The 19,380-nt window shown below is 41.5% G+C and overlaps 1 protein-coding gene across 1 annotated transcript; it reads right to left on the bottom strand.

Moving 5' to 3' along the window:
• Positions 1–1,011: 1,011 nt before the first annotated feature.
• Positions 1,012–17,456, bottom strand: nudt4b (nudix (nucleoside diphosphate linked moiety X)-type motif 4b). Its single transcript, XM_073480206.1, has 5 exons — positions 16,931–17,456; positions 7,433–7,543; positions 5,765–5,809; positions 5,348–5,435; positions 1,012–4,361 (listed from the first exon to the last, which is right to left on the bottom strand). Exons 1-5 carry the CDS (start codon positions 17,024–17,026, stop codon positions 4,141–4,143), a joined length of 561 nt encoding a protein of 186 aa, XP_073336307.1. The 5' UTR covers positions 17,027–17,456; the 3' UTR covers positions 1,012–4,140.
• Between the last annotated feature and the right edge of the window lie 1,924 nt (positions 17,457–19,380).

Genomic DNA, 19,380 nt, shown 5'->3' with positions numbered 1-19,380 from the left:
TCTTCAGTATGTACTTTTACTCTTCAAGTGCATTTTGCTGATACTTGAACTGAAGCTGGACTTTGACTTGTAATTGAGTTTTATTAACTGTGGTATAACTACAAGCATAAAATCAGATTACTTCTTCCGGCTTTGTCATTAACATCTATTCTTTGAGGCACACACGTTGACTGGGCAAGATGGGGGAATACTTCCAACGTTTGTAAACGCCTAACTTTGGATAACAGGTGCATCTGGTTATGAGTAAGTAACAGTTGAATATAGGAGTCAGTAGCTGCCTACATGATCAGTTTACCACACTAGAGCAGAGCAGCGCCCTGTTTGTCTTGAGTTGTAAGGGGAAACTGTTGCCAAACACAAGTGGGGCGTCTACCAGGTGTGTATTTCCAGGGAAAGGATTGGTCTTTACACCTGACGCAATTAGACAAACTTTTATAGCCATGACTTTTCCTACCAGACATTTATGAGTGTCTGTATTTATTTAGGCCACATTTGGCTCTTTGTGCTGTTGATACGGTGTCGCCAGCAACTGCTTGGCCTGTTTGTGTTTTCCGAAATGAGAACAAAGACCTACTTCGACTTTATTCTTTTATAATATGCTCAGTTTTATTACATTGAAACAAAGCTGGATGACTAAGTAAAGCTGTCCTGAAGGCTCACAGCCAGTGAGTCAAAATGTGGTCTTACTGCCCCCTGTTACCTGATAGTGTGCAAACTGTCTACCTCCACAATGTCATCCAATAAAAGTGTGACATTACAGATGCTAATCCCTGCTGAAAATGGGGGGTGGAGGTGGAAAGTGGCCCACATTTTCACCCTGGGGCCTTATAGCAGGTTATTCTAGTCATGACTCCTTCAAATGTTTCCATGTTTTGATGTTTTGACATATATGCTGATCAGCTGCTTGCCCTCTAATTGAAACGCCTTATTTTCCTTTTGAAAAAAAAGCCAATGAATCAATGGCCGAACAGTGATTCTTTCTACAAAAAACAATAATCGTGACAAGTACAATACGTTTTCTCCTCTTTAATGCAATCTTTTCTCAAAAACAATCTTTCCAGTCCAGGTCTTCAAATCACGTTCACATTACACTTTTCTGTGCATAATATTCATGACAAAAATGGTGACAAGTTTTTCGGTATGTTTGATTTAAAATGCTCTGGATACATCCAACGTGACGTTACAATGTGTTCGAACAATCAAGCTGTCTCAATACGGTCATTTAGCGGACGCTCGTGTCCGGACTGTCTTACATTTCATTCGTGGGATTCGTATCACCGACCGTCATGCTCGACCCGTAAAAGCAGCATTCATTGAACAACATAGAACCAAGAATCAAACAAAAGTGGAGGAGGAAGGTGTGTCAGCCTCTAGACGAATGGGCTTAAGTTATCTGGATTGTTGATTGCGATAGTCTTATATGCTCAAGTGGATTTTTAAAAACAGCATGGGGTTAAAAGATTAAGTGCCTGTGATTCATTAGTCATCATTTCAACAATGAGGGATGCAGTCAGTCTCTAAAAACACACCAGTTCACATTATAAATGATTATATTCCTAAATTACATTAATTAAGTTCATCAAACAATGTTTAAGATTGTTATTTTTTTGGCCTAAGAAATCTGTGTCGTGTAACGTGACATCAAAAAATTCGCCCACCTGATCACACTTTTCCATTTTGGCACGTCATATTTCACGCTCATCAACCAACAACACACACTTACACACACACAGAGAGAGGTATGAGATGGTTCGACTCCTTAATTCGCGGCAGACAAGGCTGAAAGTTTACGATGGCTGGATTGTAGTCACAAAGTTTATGATTTCGCAGATAAGAAATGTAATGGAGCAGATGAAAGGAGACCGAATTTCGGGGTCACGGGGGGAAAGTTAAAAGAGGAGGCATGTTTTTACTCCTAAAGAACAACAAAGAAGAGTTTGTCTGTGAAAAATGCAAATAATTTTTCATTGTCTTACCAAAATCTGTCTGATCATTACTGTGTTGCCTCTATTTTTTAAACATTACCCCCAAAATGTTATAAAACCCCGATTTCATCATTTACGTCTATTTGTATTGATATCCAGTCGTTTATTAGCAAGATGCTAGACATAATCTGTAAAAAAGAAAACAAACAATCCTCTAACCTTTCCTTATTTTCTGATGCGTCACTGAACATCTCAATCTGAACTTGAACACATTGATTTCCACCAAATCGTCATTTACAAATCAACTCAACCATCTCGATCTCACTCGGATTCACAAACCAACCAACCTTCATATCCCAACCCTGTGGCACATTGTGATCAATACAAACATACTGTACATACTGTTCTCAGTGGGTTTTTCTACACCATTTTTTTTTTGTTTTTTTTATATTCCTGCCATTTGTACATTGTTAAAAAATATATAAAATATTAAGAGAAATTTTACAGGTTCATTCAGGTTAAAAACACAATTCAATGTTTCTCTTCAAAGATATTTACAAATCTCCGTGTGGTTTACTAGTCGTCATTCAGCTGTCAACACAGAAGTGAGTGGGTGTCGCTTAAGCAAAAAAACAAAGAAAGAAAAAACAATCTGAAACGTGACATTTTAACTGCTGATTTGAGGCTTTTTTCTTTGGACTTCTGTCTTCATATTCAAAGTTTATAGTCGAGTCGCGCAGGAAACATGGAGAGAAGGAATCTGCCCTTCATCCTTTCTATGACACCCCAAAAATTGAGCTTGTTTAGGCGGTAACCCCCAAAACAGAAAGAAATATTGAAGTATTTATATTAAATATGCATTTTTTAACATTTTTGAACCAGTAAAGGGTTTATGATCCGAGAATGAAACCAATAAACCAAACCATAAAGCTGTCGACAGATGAATCAATAATGAAAATAGTTGTTAGTTGCAGCCAGAGGCACCAGTAATGTTAGTTACTTGCAGATGGTGGAGAAAACAATCGTATTGTTCATTTTTACCAAATTGCCCTGCAGCGCCATGAGACGTGTTTGCTGAACTGCTAAGCATTCATCTACAGAGAGCAGTCAAACAGTCATTTTCATTTAAAGTCAAATATACAAATGACTTGAAGAGAAACGTCTCTTTCAACCGACAACTGAAATAAACTGTTGACCCCAGCAGCTCGTAATACCTAAAGGCAAAGACGCATTAAATACTTTCAGTGTGACAACGTGGGAAACAGTAAGTGCTGATGAAAGGTATGTGGTGGAAAATGGACAACAGACCGGTTTGTTGGATCGGTCAAGGTTAGTGGACTCGCAGCATCATGACTCAGATCCAGTTTTCAGTTTACTGAGGTATCGACTCCTGACGGCTGCTACAATCCGGTGAGATAGCATGTCTTTGACCTTTGACCCGGTCGTCTACAACCAAAACCCATTTTATTTTGTTCTACTGTTGTTTTTTTAGTATTGGTTTATATTAATTGTGTAGAATATTTTCTGTTTAATTAGTTTCATTTAATGCCATAATCCATTTTTCTGAAAGGAGATGTTGGGGCGAGTTTATCATTTTAGACCAAATTGTTACCAATGATTGCATGGTGCGAAGAAAATCCACTTTACATTAAAATGCAGCAGAGGAGATCCTTGAAACTCAGCAACATTAAGGTTTTAAAGTGAGATCCATGTGGTTTATCATCATGGTTTGATGACTAAGACATTATCAAGCCTGGAAACATTCCCCACATGGACGTGCTTAGAGGTCAATTACTCTTTTATTGACTAGAAAGCGTATCCGTTCTGCTAAAAAGAAAATAAAAAATGACCGTTAGTGAAATAAAACGACCCAAACACAACATTCATACAAAGTTTCTGTAAGGCATTCCTTCACCGGGTGATCAACGCCAGCAGAGTGTGCTGCAGCTTCCTCTTCTCAAGCTTCAGCTCATCAGTCTGGTGTTTGCCAGCAAAAGAAAAAGTGTTCTTGAGATATCCACAGTTTTTTCTGTCAGAGACTTCTCCCATGAGTCTTTAACACAGTTCTGGTGATGGCTTTGGTCTGTCCTGTCCTCCCAAGACTAGAAATTATACATACAGGAGAGCTCTGAAAAGTCATTAGATTCATGCAAGACTGTACAAACTTTCAGTGAACGGTCCGAGCGGGACAGTTCATGAGGTTTTAGGTGCAGTCCTATCTGCAGGAGGTGCCCAACACGCTGCCCGTCGACGGAGTGGTGGCGGTGGCGCTGTAATGGGGGTAGTTGTCGTTCGGCGGTGGGCTCGGGAGGATGGAGTTCCCGTTGGTTGGGGAGCAGCTGAGCTGGAGCCTCCGCAGGTACTCGGCGTGGACGGGTTTGTGGCTCTGCAGCACTTTGATGGCCTCGTCCACGGTGAACCACTCCCGCTTGCGGCCTGCAGAGGGCGACAGAGCACAATGTACGAGTTAAAAGAAAGGTTTCAGATTGGGTCTTCCCTGCATGGTGCAATAACAAAGTCATAAACATACAGATTCTATCAATTCTGTGTTATTGTACAGAAGAGGCTGTTTTAAAACAGGATGATTTTACATTGGATCACAGGTATTTCTTCTATACATGCAACAAAGATTAAGGAAGTTATGAACTTTAATAGCTGCAGCATGTTACTCTAACTAAAATAGGAAGAAATGGTTCACCGTAATAACTGAAACTGGGAAGTACGAGAGACACAGTACTGAGGCGTTCTGCAGCAATCTGAAGGGAGTTTTGATGTTATGTCAAATATGTCCATGCATTGTGTTGCAGAGATGCTGTATCTACTAAAGTTAGCATGCTAACCAGCTAGCCCTGGACCCGAAAGCCTTTGTCCTTGCGATCCAAAGCTCCTGTGCTAGCAGCATAAACACCAACCCTCCCCTGGTTGTCTAGTTAGCTGCACAGCTTACTGAGCTAACAGGCTACCTACAGTAGCTACAGTCACTGATGCATAAACAGAATACAGTTAGCAGTTACTCTAGTAATACACTGACTCTAATGTGTCGGAGTATGAATTCAACAGGTGGCCAATTCTTACATAATGCACCTTTAAATTTATCCTTAGAGCTCAAAGCAAGAAAATAGTGCACATAACAGGCGTAGTAACATTAACAGTTGGAGGATGCTCTCCACCACAGGCAGGATAGTGGCGTCCAGGCTGCTGACAGCTGTAATGTACTGCAGCCAGGAACCACTGCAGCTCAGATCAGTGGCCTAGATTTATGGTCACCTGTTGTCACTGCATACCCCTATGCCCATACAGTATCCATGCACTATACAGGCCTTCACATAAATAACAACATATAGTATATTATAAAACGTGAGCGAGTTCTCACACACTGCAGCATCTGTAAGCATTCATTGGGAGGTGAAGGGAAACCGTACCTATGTTGACCGAGTCCTCCCAGGCCTCCAGCGTCTCTGTGACAGTCAACACGTACACGTACGTCCGGTGCTTCCGATCCTGGTTTTGCTTTAAAGAAACAGATGATACAAAACCATGAATACATGCAAGTTCAATACGAAAAATAGCCTTCACCCCTGCATATATTCAAGTTGCATCTTTAGCCATTTTCTGTGTTATCTGTCCAATTTATGTCCAATTTTTCCTGCTTAAAGATCAGTCACTGATGCATTCTTAACAAAAATCAATAATATACAAAAATGTTATATTGCATGCTAATGAGTGACAAAAGGTTAATCATTACATGCTAATGTGTGCATCTCATCCTCCTGTAATCGGCGGTTTATTATACATATGCATAATAAAGTGCAGAGTGAGATGAGGACGTGAAAGCTTACCTCAAACACACCAAGCAGGCGTCCTAGCTTGCCCTTCACACCAGCCTGAGGAACAAATGAAAAAAAAACACATTAGAAAAAAGCTTTTTATTTTCCGTTCTGGCTCTAGTGTACGGAAAAAACAGACCGCTTCTTTGTGAGATTTTTAAAAAAGTTTTGAGTCGCCGTGGCATTACAGCACAATCTCTCACAAAGATGAATAGAGGGTGAAAAACAGTGTTCAAACCACAGACTATGCTCTGTCAAAACAATGGGTATTGTGTATTAGATTTCAGTGTTTTAGAGAAGTACAGGTCCGCCTCTTTGTGCTGAACTCTACTGTAACCTCCCAGGCTTTGTGTTGATATAGAAATGCCTGGCAAACAACAACCCAAACACAAAAACGTTCAGAACTAAAGCGCAGAATAAATCCCCACGCCCAGACTGAGAGATTTTTGTCTTCTGTGGCCTCACAGCTTCTTCAATTTATCAGCCAAGCCATAATTATTACAAAATATGATGATGTCTTAATAAAACCTTGTAGGGTTTAAGACTGGTTGGATGTTACACCAATCATTTGCAATGTCCTTTCACCTGGGAACAAAAACCTGGCACGATTGCTGAAAGAATATTATCAAATGTCATTACGTCCGTTTCATAACACTTAACAGTTGCTTTATTAATTCAGACGCGCTTCACAGGAATCAAATTACTAGTCAAGACATATGACATCTGTCCCCTTCTCCAGTCCCCTGCTCAGCATACTTCACAAGTGTCACTCTGTCCCACTGATGTGTCCAGCGGGCTGGGCCGCAGGGTCTGTGAAGGCACAGGAATCCAGCGAAGAGCCAAGTTTAGATCGCTGACGTGGCTGAGAACACAAGGTTCTCGAGCAGAGGGACCTCTGGAATACCAGCAGACACCTCAGTCATCCAGCCACTGACACCAAAGTGGCCTTTCAGAAATCTCACCCTCTAACATGGATACTGCGGACAGCTGTTTGCGCCATGCAAGTCTAGTTCTGGTTTATGATGTCAAAGATGTGTGTGACCCCGAAGATGCACAGAAGTGTGTTTGAGAGCTTTTGCAGGATTTCGAATGATAATGAATGGAAAGACATGTCTTTATAAGGAACTATCGTTGATCAAAATTACATTTCTTGGTTGAAACTGGGATGTTTGGGGGAATTACAGCCTTGAGCATTGTAGCATTTGGGGCACTTAAATAAAAAATATGAGAAATATTCGGAAAATCCTGCAGTTTGCAGAGATGTGGCCTCAAGTCACTGTTTTGATAACTTGCCGCTTGACTTGACAGAAAAAATAAATGACTTGGGGCCCTACTTAAACTTGACTTGACCCGGACCAGAAGAAATGACTTGTGACTTGCTTTAGACTTGGATGAAATGACTTGTGTCACATGTCTGGCGGTTTGTACATAGACAGTTTACAGGGACAGAGGACTTTTACAACACCAAGACATTTCCAAAAGGGCACTTTCTTTGCATACTGCTTTGAGTGCCTGTTACATAATGGACAGGTGGTCTTTGGACGTAAGCCAACACTGTCAAACACACCAAAAAAAGTGGTTCGGTTCAACCACCTACTTCCCTTCATGTGTTCATTTTCTGATTGCCCTCACTTGGGCGTCAAATCTCGGTTTAAGTGGTATTAAAACAGGTTTATTCACCTCCTCAAACACCTCCCTCACTGCGGCACCACATGGTTCCTCCTCAGGCTCCATCCCGCCCCCGGGGACGATCCACTGGTCCGGGTGTCGACTGCTGCTGACCAGCAACACCTATAAAGGAAGCGCAAGTTTAAGAATTGTAGAACATGTCGAGTCCTTTATTTCACCTCCATTCAGTGGTCTTGACTTGGCTGGTCACACTGAAACTGAGGACTTAACATGAGACATGATCTCTGACCCTTTTGACTCGGGTCTGAAGGACAGATGACTGATGATTGGTGTAGCCCCCTGCTATTTATTCTCCGTGGTTGTTTACAGGATCCTAAATCTACCACAGGCCTCACAGCTTTAAATATTTAATTCTGACGTGATATTTGGTATAAATAGTATAAATCTTCCAAGTAAAACAGATACAAGGACTAAAAATATAAATTAATTAAGAATGATTCCCACTCAAAAATAGGGAGGTGCGCTTTAGATCGATTAAATGTTGCTAGCCTTTCTAGTCGGCCTGTGTCCGTTAATATGTTGGTTTGTCGCCAGGATTACACTCAAACTACTACTCGGATTTCTTTGAAACTTGGATCAAGGATGGGTCTCGACCCAGAACAGACCCCAAAAACTTTTGGAGTGGATCCTGATAAAGGGACGGATCCAGGATTTTTTCGCTCAACCTTACCAATCTAGTATTTTCTCATATTTTTCTGTGACAACTTTGTTTGGTTTTGTTTCTCAGAGGGTTCAAGTATCCGTCTACTTTGCAAAATAACATTTTTAGGATTTTTCCAGTCCAGCAAAGCAGCTCAATCACTGCCAGCGTTGGAGCGCTTCCACCACAACATGACCTCAGCAAACAATGCATGTAAACCAAGCATGAGCCACCCAAATCCCGCCAGTGCTCCCCCTGAGCGGCCTGCGGGGCTTGAATTACACTACAGTTGCAGTGTACACCGATATGCCACGGATCGGATGTGCCTGTGACTGCAGTTTCTGGCAGTATCTATATAGCAACCACAACAGACCGACAGGACACCTGCTGTAAACATTAACGCATTTGTATGGAGTCAATTCAATCAGTTTTAAAACACAGGAAACAGGTCATTTAGCCAATACAAGAGAAGCCGATTAAATTAGATTCATGTGCAGTCTTGTCTTGTTCACGTGTGATTCAACAGCATTTTCTCACTCTTACAGCTTGTAATCATCAGTTATTAAATCATTTACCAATACACAACTTTCAGTGAACACACCTGCAGTAAAGAGTCATGTGTAAGCAGCTTGTGCAACATACGGCGACATCCACCTCTGCCTCCCATCTGATCACCATATCCAGTAATCTGCCAGAGGAGTCAGTCTGTCACTTAATCCTAACTCAGCTTTCGTATGTCTTCCCTTACGTTCTCTAACAGGATTGGGGCTGATTGTCTTCAAGGGTCAAACCGATTGGACGGCACATGCTCGGGGCCCTCGACAGCGAGCGTTGGCGGCTGCCGTCTTCCTCACGTGCCGCGTTCACCCAACTCGGCCACCTGCCTTTTTCCCAGACTATATAGGTTAGGATGAAGGGCGGGAGGCGGAGGGGGGGCTGCCTGAGTGTAGCTATACAGTACGAATGCCGAGCGTGATGATGTGGATTAAATGTGAGCACGGTCGGTAAACATTTACCGGAGATGAAAAGGGCCAAGAAAAACACACAGCAGGTGTTTATCCTATGCAACAGGTGCTTGTCTTATATAGTGTACAGTAAGTGACGTGTGCATTTACACTCGCATAGGAATAATAATGCTGGTGCAGAACATGTCGTCTTCTCAGGAGAGTGCAAACTGTTAAAAGAAATGTGCAAAGTTGAACCTCGTAACTTGGTTGAAGGAGCTCTTTGTTAAAGAGACTGGCCTTTGCCAACTGAATGTGAACTTTTGTCCTTTAAAAACAGTAATATGTAGTGTAGGAGAAGACATTCAAACTCAGATTTTTAATATTTACAATATTAATGAGGTGATAATACAAACTCAGACATATTTATTTTATTCATAACTCAATAAACAAGCTGTTCTCAGAGGAAAATAAGGTCCCCAGAACACTGTTTGAAGCGAGAAAGGTGGCAGGGTCCGCCAAATATAAACAAAGCATGAAACAGTATGAAATTGTGTTGTCCTTAAAGGTCAGTTTGTTTATTCAGTCATGAAAACAAAGAGTTTGTTTATTTAGTCTGTTTAGGCAAAAGAAATCAAAAAAGACTTTAGTACATATTCCCCCTTAAAACTAAATCCGAGAAAACTAAGAAAAAAAAGACAACAATGGTATTTTTAGAAGATCCAGATTTTTTAGCCTCTGACATAATAAAAAAATCCATTCCCTCATTCTTGTTTTGTATGTGATTGATTTGGAGTACTCCAACCTGCTGCCCTCACTGTCTGAATGCTGTGTCTCTGTGCCGAGCCGCAGCCAGCGAGGCTTAAACGGAGATCACTGGTGTCAACGTGTCCTGAGCTGACAGTGTGCGATGTATACAAAACAAAAAGCCACAGAGCTTCCGGGGCAGCGAGGACAAAGCGAATTTCTGCTTTGGTTGTTCCATTTTTATCTTTTGGTTGCTGCCTCGCAGGAACACAGGCTGCATTTAGCTTTGTTTTAATGAATGTAGGAATGTGGAGCACCAAATCGACATATTACAAACGGCATGTAATTAAGATTTGTTTCTTCACATGTGCTTCTGAGATGAACACAGCGACATATTCATAAGAGGGAGCGGCGGGAGATTGGTGCAGCCTTTTAAAGCTCCGCAAAAGGCACACTTCAGTGTCGCCACAACAAAATCAAGTCTGCAAACGTCAGTTCATCTTCCTACGCAGAGGTCACAATTCCTAGGAACGCATTCATACCACTGAAATGTAAATATTTGAAGTTCATTAACTGGTCAGCAATGTGAACAGGGGTTCCTATCCTTTTTGACTGACTTGTACCACAGCCTGTAACCCTTCGACATGTTCTCATTTTCATACAAATACACTTTTAGCTAGTTCTTCACCATTTGTTTATTACTTTTAGTTTGCCATTTCAATCTTGGATCAGTTACTTTCAGCTGTCAACCATTTATCCATTACTTTTAGCTAACTATCAACCATTTAGCCAAATTTTTCCTAGCTGTCAACCCTTTCTTCATTACTTTAAGCTAACAATCAACCGTTTATGCACTACTTTTTAAGCTAACCACCAACCACTTTTCAAATACTCTAAGCTAACCATCAACCCTCCATTACTTTCAGCTAACTATAAACCATTAAGCCATTACGTCTAGCTAACTATTGAAACATTTAAGCTAACTATCAACTATTCAGCTATTAGGCTAGCCTACTCCTAACTAACTATCAACCATTTATCCATTACCTTTAGCTGTCAACCATTTATCAATTACCTTGCCAAACTATCCACCATTTATCTATGCCCTTCAGCTAACTATTAACCATTTAGCTATTATTCGTATCCGTCAACCAAGATAACTATTAACCATTTCTTAGCATACTTTTAGCCATCAACCGCTGACCACCAACTTAAGCCAAGTTTTAGACATCTATTACAATTACCTGTTTGGACTGCTTATCATTCCTTTTAACTATCTACTTCAATCATTTATACTTTCAGCTGACTGCTCAGACTTACATGCTCGCTTTCTAACTACTTTCCAGGATCTCTCACTTGCAAAATGTCAGGTGTTAAAACCGATTTATATATGATTAATCTCATCATAGTCTCCATCTCGTCAGATTAGCCTAGTAAACCAACTCCACAAATCTTTCCAAGTACCCCTTGGCAACTTCAGAGGTAAATGCACCTGTGGTTTGGGAATCACCTACTCAGAAGACCAACACGTGATCTACATGCAGAGCTTTACTCTTTTTGAGCTGTCCAGTAACTCTTGACAAAATGGAAAAAAAGCAGCATCGGCCTAAACTCCACAGGCTACAGTGAACAGCAGGATGACTGACCAAAACAGCTCACACCGTCATGACAGATAGGTCACCTGACAGCTGAATTCTGAGCACAGAAAAGCCCACTTATATTTAGAAAAGAGGGGGCAGGGTAAAGGAGAAACCCCAAAGCATGACTGTAGTATGTCCCAGTGACATTTTACTGTTTTGCAAATCACACCACTTCCCAGGGGCCCCCGTGTGAAAAGGGAGGTGGGCAAATTCTGAGGCAACATACAGTAAATCTACTCTGGGTAGAGACTTTTGTGGTGTCCGAGTCCTTTTCCAGAAATCCATCCAACAATGCAAAGATACTAAGAAAAGCTTAAACTCCTGGATAACCAGCATGACATGGCATAAATAATGACGCCTGTGTTGTAATCCTATTTAGAAGAGGAGCAGTCACTCTTAACTGAATTCCTCAATTTGAGATATCAGAACTACCACTGGTAGTAAAACACCGGCTACGACAGCAAGTCCTCTGGCATGGCCTCAAACAGGGACAGCAGGCAGGGATATTCTGGAGGACATAAACACCTCCTCCTCCCGAAGGAGGAACGCCTGTAGCTGTCAAATAAAGAAGGGCTCCAAATGCCAGGCCAGCCTGGGTGCCGCGGGGAGAAAATGATGGAAATCTAAGACGCTCGAGTGCAGGGGTGGAATCAATAGTGCTAAGACAGTAATATAGTCGCTGCATTATACTGGTATCAGCAAATAAAAAGGAGCCATAAACAGGGAACGCCAGAGACAAACAGCAGGAGAGGCAGAGGCAGGGAGAGACTGAATGCCTACATTTCTGACTTTATGATGAAGCATCCACTCACACTGATAACCTGCCCCTCCTATTTCCATTATGACAGTGTTTACAATGTGCTGCAGTACCTTCAATATGGAGCAGCTGGCTTACAATCTGATAAAGATTATAAAAGGTTACAGCGAGAAGAGTCCCGATTACACTCTAAAAATATAAACGATGCATGAATTTGTGGCATTATTTAAAGTTTGTTTGAATAAACACTGCTTGTAAATCATAAGACAAACAAACAGATTTTAATGTAGCATTTTAAACACATTATGCACCATTTGGAGGTGCATCATTTTATTTTGGGTTGCTACTAGAATAGGTTTACATACTTTAATGCTCAAAAAACACATCAGTTTTCTTATACTGTCCAGAGCTGCAGCACTATGATCCTCATTTGTCTGAAACGCTCCGTTTTAGCTCCTGCCTCTTTAAGACCCCTCCACCTGAATAGCCAGTCTGCTCTGATTGGTCAGATTGCACATGCCTGAGCCAGCACCCCTGACGACGACGACGACGACGACGACGACGACGACGACGACGACAACAACAACAACAACAACAACAACAGAGAGGTGCCAAAACCAGCAGCTATGCATAAATTATGCAAATATGTGACATGGTGTGATGTCAAGAAGTGACAGAATTAAAGGTGGGACTACTGACGAGGCATTTCAGGAGCAGTGTTTTCTGTGGGAGAGAGGAGCTTCTGTTGGTGCGGACCTTTTCAACTTTCAAGACCTTTTACATTCAAGAAACAATATAACACACTGAGGGGGGGGGGGGGGGTTCGGGCTGAAGAAACATCAGCGTTCATTTGGCATCATATTTCTGGCCACCTGGCAAATGCAAGTCCAATATTCAACCTCCTTTTACCTCTGTTTTGGTCTCCACCAACTCCTGAGAGTCATAAGACTGAAACAAAACTGTAAATGTGCTATAAACCTCTCCAAAGCTACGGGTAATTGCAGAGTCAGGTGATAATTCTCATTAGGTTAGTCAATAAAAGTCACCCATACACAGAGTCATTTAATCTACTGCCATCTATAAATATTGGTTATAGTATCTTTAAATCCATAAAGTCATGCTTCTGATGGGTGACCAGGTGAGAAAGTGGTGATTGCATTAGTTCTCAGAAACTGTTTATTAGCTACACACTCCAGTGCACAATATCCAATTAGATTAACTAACCAAATACAGACTCATCAGGGTCGCTCATTTCAAATTTAATTTAATGCATGAATGAGTAGACTTTATTAAATCATTCAGAAATAAACTACAACTACTTTTCTTTTTTTTACCCAGGTGCCCCGCTCAGCCATCACTGCCGTCACTCTGCTTTGTTAAGTTCCCGTTTCCCTCTGTCGGGAGTTTAATTGCTGTCATAGAGCACCTCGCCCTGAGGGCTCAGCTTTCTCCTTTCCTCTCCAAAACAAACAGTCCAGCAGAAGCATGTATGGCTCTTATTACACCACAGTTGAGTCTCCAATGTCTAGAAACTAATTGTGTGTATGTGGGCATGTGTTTAAGGAACGTATTAATAAGGCAAAGCCCCGTTTCTCAAGCTTCCTTAGATGGTAAATTGTCAGTGTGAGCACCCAAAATCACTATCAGAGCACAAGATTGGTTCTCTAACTTCAAGCAGCGTCATCTCTGACTGCATGAGCCAACATGCCTGTCAAAGCCTGAAAATCCTGAGGGTGATTGTCACACCTACACACTTCTGTTGTCACAATATCCTCTGACTGTCCCGTCCTGTAAGTCCAAGTTAAAAGAAAAGAGCCGCAGTGTACAAACAAGTTCTGAGATTAATTATGTAAGAGTGCAGTCGTGCAGGTACAAAGTTTTATAACGACGATAAAACAATTATTTGAAAATCTCAAAATCTCTTCCATGGTCCTACACGTGAAGCTCAGACATAATGACGACATGTATAAGTGAGTGGATATGCCCTGTGTCTGAGCTCTGTGTTGTACAGCCAAACACTGCAGGGCTCAGGTAGACCTCTCTGTGCCAGTCTAGCGGCACCAGACTGGGCTGCTTTTACAGTATATTGTGTAACACTTTGTTTACGCCAAGCTCAAAGAGGAGGCTAAATTTAGACGGGCAAGGATATGCCACAAGAACAGAGATATGGCCCTGATGTTTGGACATAAATATGACTTACTAGTATTGTGGATAGATGGTTATTATTGGTCCCGAAAAGGATCAGGTAACTTACCAGACACAATAAATGTAAGAATAACTTGGTAGTGTTATCGAAAATATCGATACATATTTATTCTGAATATTTGAAACAGTTTTAATACTCGTTTTTACTGCAGTATCAAAATATCTGTACCAGCTGAGCTTTCTCGTCCTCTCCTCTGTCTGACAGTGAGACATGTGCTCATTAGTTATAAAGGTTTAATCTAAATAGAAAACATGGATGTTTTGAAAAAAAGTGTGATATTTCATGATTAATATACAGTCTTTCTGCTGTTCTCTGCTACAATCTAACAAAAGAAAAGTCGTACATCGTCGTTATATTTATCTTTTAATGAAAATCAAAAGTTTTGCTCCCTCAATGTTATGTCAATTTTCCCTGCGGTATTGAAACTGGTATTGAATATTAGTATTTCTCAAGGTATTGTATCGAAGTTAGAAAATCCTGTATCGTGACAACACAAATAACTTGTGGGCAACCCAAAACAGAACCTAAACTACTTAATATGACCGGGTCTATCTAGACAGCCCAATCAACAGCATGCTGAGCTATGGATTTTGTCAGAAAAAAATGATTTTCTGTAAATGGAGATTGTGTCGCTCCATCAAACAATGTGCTGTTGAAATCGGCATAACTTGAAAGATTTGCATGAATGGGTCTCTGCGAAAGCATGTCGTTTGTTTATGTTAGACTCCATTTCTAAACTAGGTTAGCTACTGTTGCTCTCTGTTAGCGGAGCAAAGAGAGGCAATGAGATGAGACAGTTGAGAACGTGCATATAGTCGCGGATAATCCGACCAAAGTCCCTCACAAAGAAATCCAGTCTAGCTTCATTAAACAACTTAAACAAAACTTCCACAGGCTGATATAGGCAACCGAGTAAGACGGGGAAGGTCTCATTGGTCACGTCAGGTTACAATCGGCTCACGTATGGCCAATAAAAAAGTGATTTATACATTTATATTTCTACAAACTGTTTTTTTTTTTACATAAAGCCCCTTTAATTTAGGCTCTCTGGACAAGCATTAGTCTATATGGACACCCTTCTTAGCATTCATGTCCTGATGACTGTGATGAAAAAGGGACAAAAAAAATTATGCAAGTTCAAACTCACCCTTAGTCACTCACATTAAAGGTGCACTATGCAGCTTTGTGGAAGAAATCATAATCATAAGAGAAAGATCTTCAATGACTGATTTTTTTACGCCTAAACAAACAAACTGACCTTAAAAGGACAACACAATTTCATACCGTTTTACTTTGTTTATATGTGGCGGACCCTGCCACCTTGCTAGCTTCAAACAGTGTTCTGGGGACCTTACTTTCCTCTAGGAACAGCTTGTTTATTCAGTAACGGAAAACAATAAATATTTGAGTTTACCTCAACAATATTTGCATTTGAATTTCTACTGTTTGTTTTGCTGTGGGTGACTACATTTATTGTTGCCTTATAGTTGTAGTAGAAAGTAGAAAAATGAATAAACGAGTTACCAAAAACACATCATGTCAAGGAAAGTTTGACAATATGTTGTGTTGGCTCTTGTGACACCCTTATATCTGTGAACTATGACAGCTAATGCATCTTTAACTAGGTTTGGGGTGTAAAATACTACATGAAGCTACGGTAAAGTCTTTTAAAGTGGGTCTGCTGTATTGCATATCATCTAGAAAACTCTTGAAGACACAACAACAATGTGAGTCTGTCACCCAGTATTCATTATTTACATGGTAAAGGCCCCTTTAAATCCCCATCCACATAATTGCTACGCAGCTGCCCGCTCAAGGCCGGCGGGATGCAGCATAATCATGAATGGCCACTGCCTGGTCATGGATGCTTCCCCTTCCGTGGTATTAAATGTGGCGACACTTGATAGATATACTTAATTATAGACCCTTGGCCCATATTCTCGCCTCCTCAGTCAACACACGCCGATGTTAAACCCCTGCTATTAAAGGAAGCGTGCAGCGGAGCGCCTCGCCCCCTCCGCTAGCCGCCTCAAGCTAGCAAGAAGCTAACAGGAAGCAGAGGGAATTTGTCTTCAAAATAAGAGCTTTACGTTACGCCCGCTGGGAGTTTAGAATGGTGTTCTCAGCGGTGGGCTTTTATTGTGAAAGTGGCGACCGTTAGTAGCTCGCTGCTAATTGAAGCTAGCTCGACAGCAGCCCCCTTTTTTTCTCTCCCTTCTCGACGTGCTCCTCAAACTAGCCTAAACTGGATGGCTCAAGGCGCATCAGCAGCATCAACAGCAGCAGCAGCAGCGACACAAACCAAAACAGTGACACTAAAAGGGGAAAGTGAAAAGCTGTGCGCTCACAGCTACACCTAGAAGGCGACGCCATGAATCAAAACCCATACGCATTATTAAAGACGAGCGTCGGTTTTATTCACAGTCGCCCCATGTGTTGTTTGAATGACTGGGTGCAGACCGGGGGGGGGGGGGATGACTAGGCCACAAAGTCACACACAACCTCTTGCTCTTAAGGTCCAGCTCTACGTAACGTTACACTGCGGAATCTCTTACCTCTTCTTCGCGTTCATTCTTGAAACACAGACACGCCGCTCGCTTCTTGAAGCCCTCGCCATCGTATGTCCTGGTCTGGTTCGGCTTGAGCTTCATTGTGGAGGTTTGTTTGGCCTCCTTTTAAGATAAAACCGGCAAAAAACACACAGAGTAGTAGAAGAAGGAGCAAGGAGGAAGGGGAGTGGAGGAGGAGGGGGGGTCCCAAAGAGTTAACAGCGGAGCCGCCGCATCGTTGCTGCTCTCTGCATCCGTGGTCCGAGATGGTCAGGAATCAGAGGAGGAGGAGGAGGAGGGGTTGTTGGAGAGATCCCAATGGTAGCCGTCAGTCTATCCTGGATTTATGTTCAACACAGTGCGTCTTGGAAGAAAAAAAAAAATGCAAAGTCAAGGCTCCAGCTGATGCCTGTGATTTCCAGTCGGCAGTGAGTGTGCAGCCCCGCAGGCAACAGATCTTATGTAGACTACAGCCTACACAGCACAGCCCTCCTCTGGATCCATTTGCGCATGGCCGCTGACTCAGTACAATGAACAGGCAGGCTGGAGGTTCAGATATACGGATCACTCCTTTGAGGCAGCGATGAGCTCATTGGTTGGGCTGGTCTCAGTGGGCGGAGCCACGCTTCTGGTCCAAAACAGTGATAATAAACAAATGCGTGATTTGTGCACATCTGTAGCAGACTGCTGCAGAACACAGGGAGCGTTTTATTAAGTCTACTTCTTAAAGAGTGGGCACTAACCACTGCTGAGGATGAGCATGAGAGGACTGTGTCTAATATGTACAATCACTGCTTATGTTGTGGCCGACAAAAACATTTTCAGGTTTTATTAATTAAATCAGTTAACTGCTCACACAAATGTCTAAATTATGTTTGGGAAATACTTTTGTTGGTCTAAAAATGGTCAAATTTAACATATTAATTCTGCAACCAGTCTACACAAAGACATATTTGTCTAATATAATGCCACCAAGGTTACTTGCAATCTCCAAAGCCCCAGAAAAAAATGCGGGGTGTCTTCAGCCTTGATGTTCCTGTGGTGCAAAATTTAAAAAAAGTAAAACATTAACTTGAATTAATAACAGAATATGAGAAAGAACAATTTGGACATCATGTCAAAGAAGCTCAGGTCTTGTTTTGCAGAGATTTCTACTGAAGTTAGCATGCTAACCAGCTAGCCCTGGCCCATCCACTCTTGTGATACCACTCTGAGCTCCCAGTCCAGACCACTAGCTGCATGGCCAACTGAGCTAGCAAGCTAATGGCAGCTACAATTAACAGCAATTAGCAGAAACTAATGTGTGTGTGGTATCATGCACTTGAATTAGCTGAAATAAAGACTGTCCCCATGAAAAAGATAAAACATTAAAGGGGCTCTGTGGAGCTTCTGTGTTGTGTCAGTTTATGTTCGCAGTCTCCACAGTCCACAGGCTTGCAGGCAACCAAGAGAGAGGTCTCATTTTTCACGACATGTTACAATCCGCTCACATAAAGTGACATGTAAATAGCTACATCTTGTTATGTAAAGCCCCTTTAATGATGTCTTGAATTCCATTCAGTTGCTTTAGTTTCATGCTTCTGGTATTTTTCATGCTGGCTCACTGTTGTAGGACTTATTGAGACACATGAGTAAAACAGAGCCATATTTAATGTTGTCAGTAACACCTGATTTTTTTCTCCCACCTTGCTTTTATCTTAGCAGGGTGTAAAGCACCAATTCTGTAATCAAAGCCGTAAACTCCCCAAAATATGTCAGGAATGCCATATTAGTCATAATAACCCTCCAGGCTCGGAGCCTCACCACTCCTAAAATGATTAAACCTCAGGCTCAGTAATAATGCCATTCAATGCCAACGAATAAAACCAGCCCTGTTATAATCTCGTGTATTTGTTACAAATCAGTCACCCATGTCATTTTTATTGCACTCTTATGGGAGTTTTCCTTGGGGAGTTCCATGTTTTAAGTTCCTGTTTCAGTGTAATGGTACAATGTGTCACCGTTTAGAAAAAGTAGAACGTACATAAAGGTTTTTTTAATGTTTAAAGATCAGTGGCTTGGAAAAAGAAGTAAACCAGTAGCTTAAACTGAACACTTCAATGTTTCTTTCTTTGTACTCATATTTCGGTTGTGTTTTTGGTAAAACTTTGCACAAGATCACGTACTGCACGTTCAATCAGGGCCATGGGAAAGTTACATCTAATCCAGTGTGTTGGGTAATCAGTCATCGACTCCCATCTTTCACTGAATTTACATCATCGGTGAGGTTATTTTCAGTCCCAATTAATGTGAAAAAAGGTATTTTAACAGTCTTTTAAGAAGACGTATAAAGGTATTTTGACTGAAATGTGTTTCAATGTAAGGTCAGAGGTCATAGTGTTGCAATATAGCCTGTTTAGGAGAAGCTGTCACTAAGCACAAACACCACTCCTTACTGCTCCTCCTGACTAAACACA

The sequence above is a fragment of the Pagrus major genome, chromosome 14 (assembly GCF_040436345.1).
Source record: "Pagrus major chromosome 14, Pma_NU_1.0".
NCBI classification, from domain to species: Eukaryota; Metazoa; Chordata; class Actinopteri; order Spariformes; family Sparidae; genus Pagrus; species Pagrus major.
The sequence above is the reverse complement of the archived record's forward strand: the minus strand, read 5'-3'. Positions and strand labels throughout refer to the sequence as shown.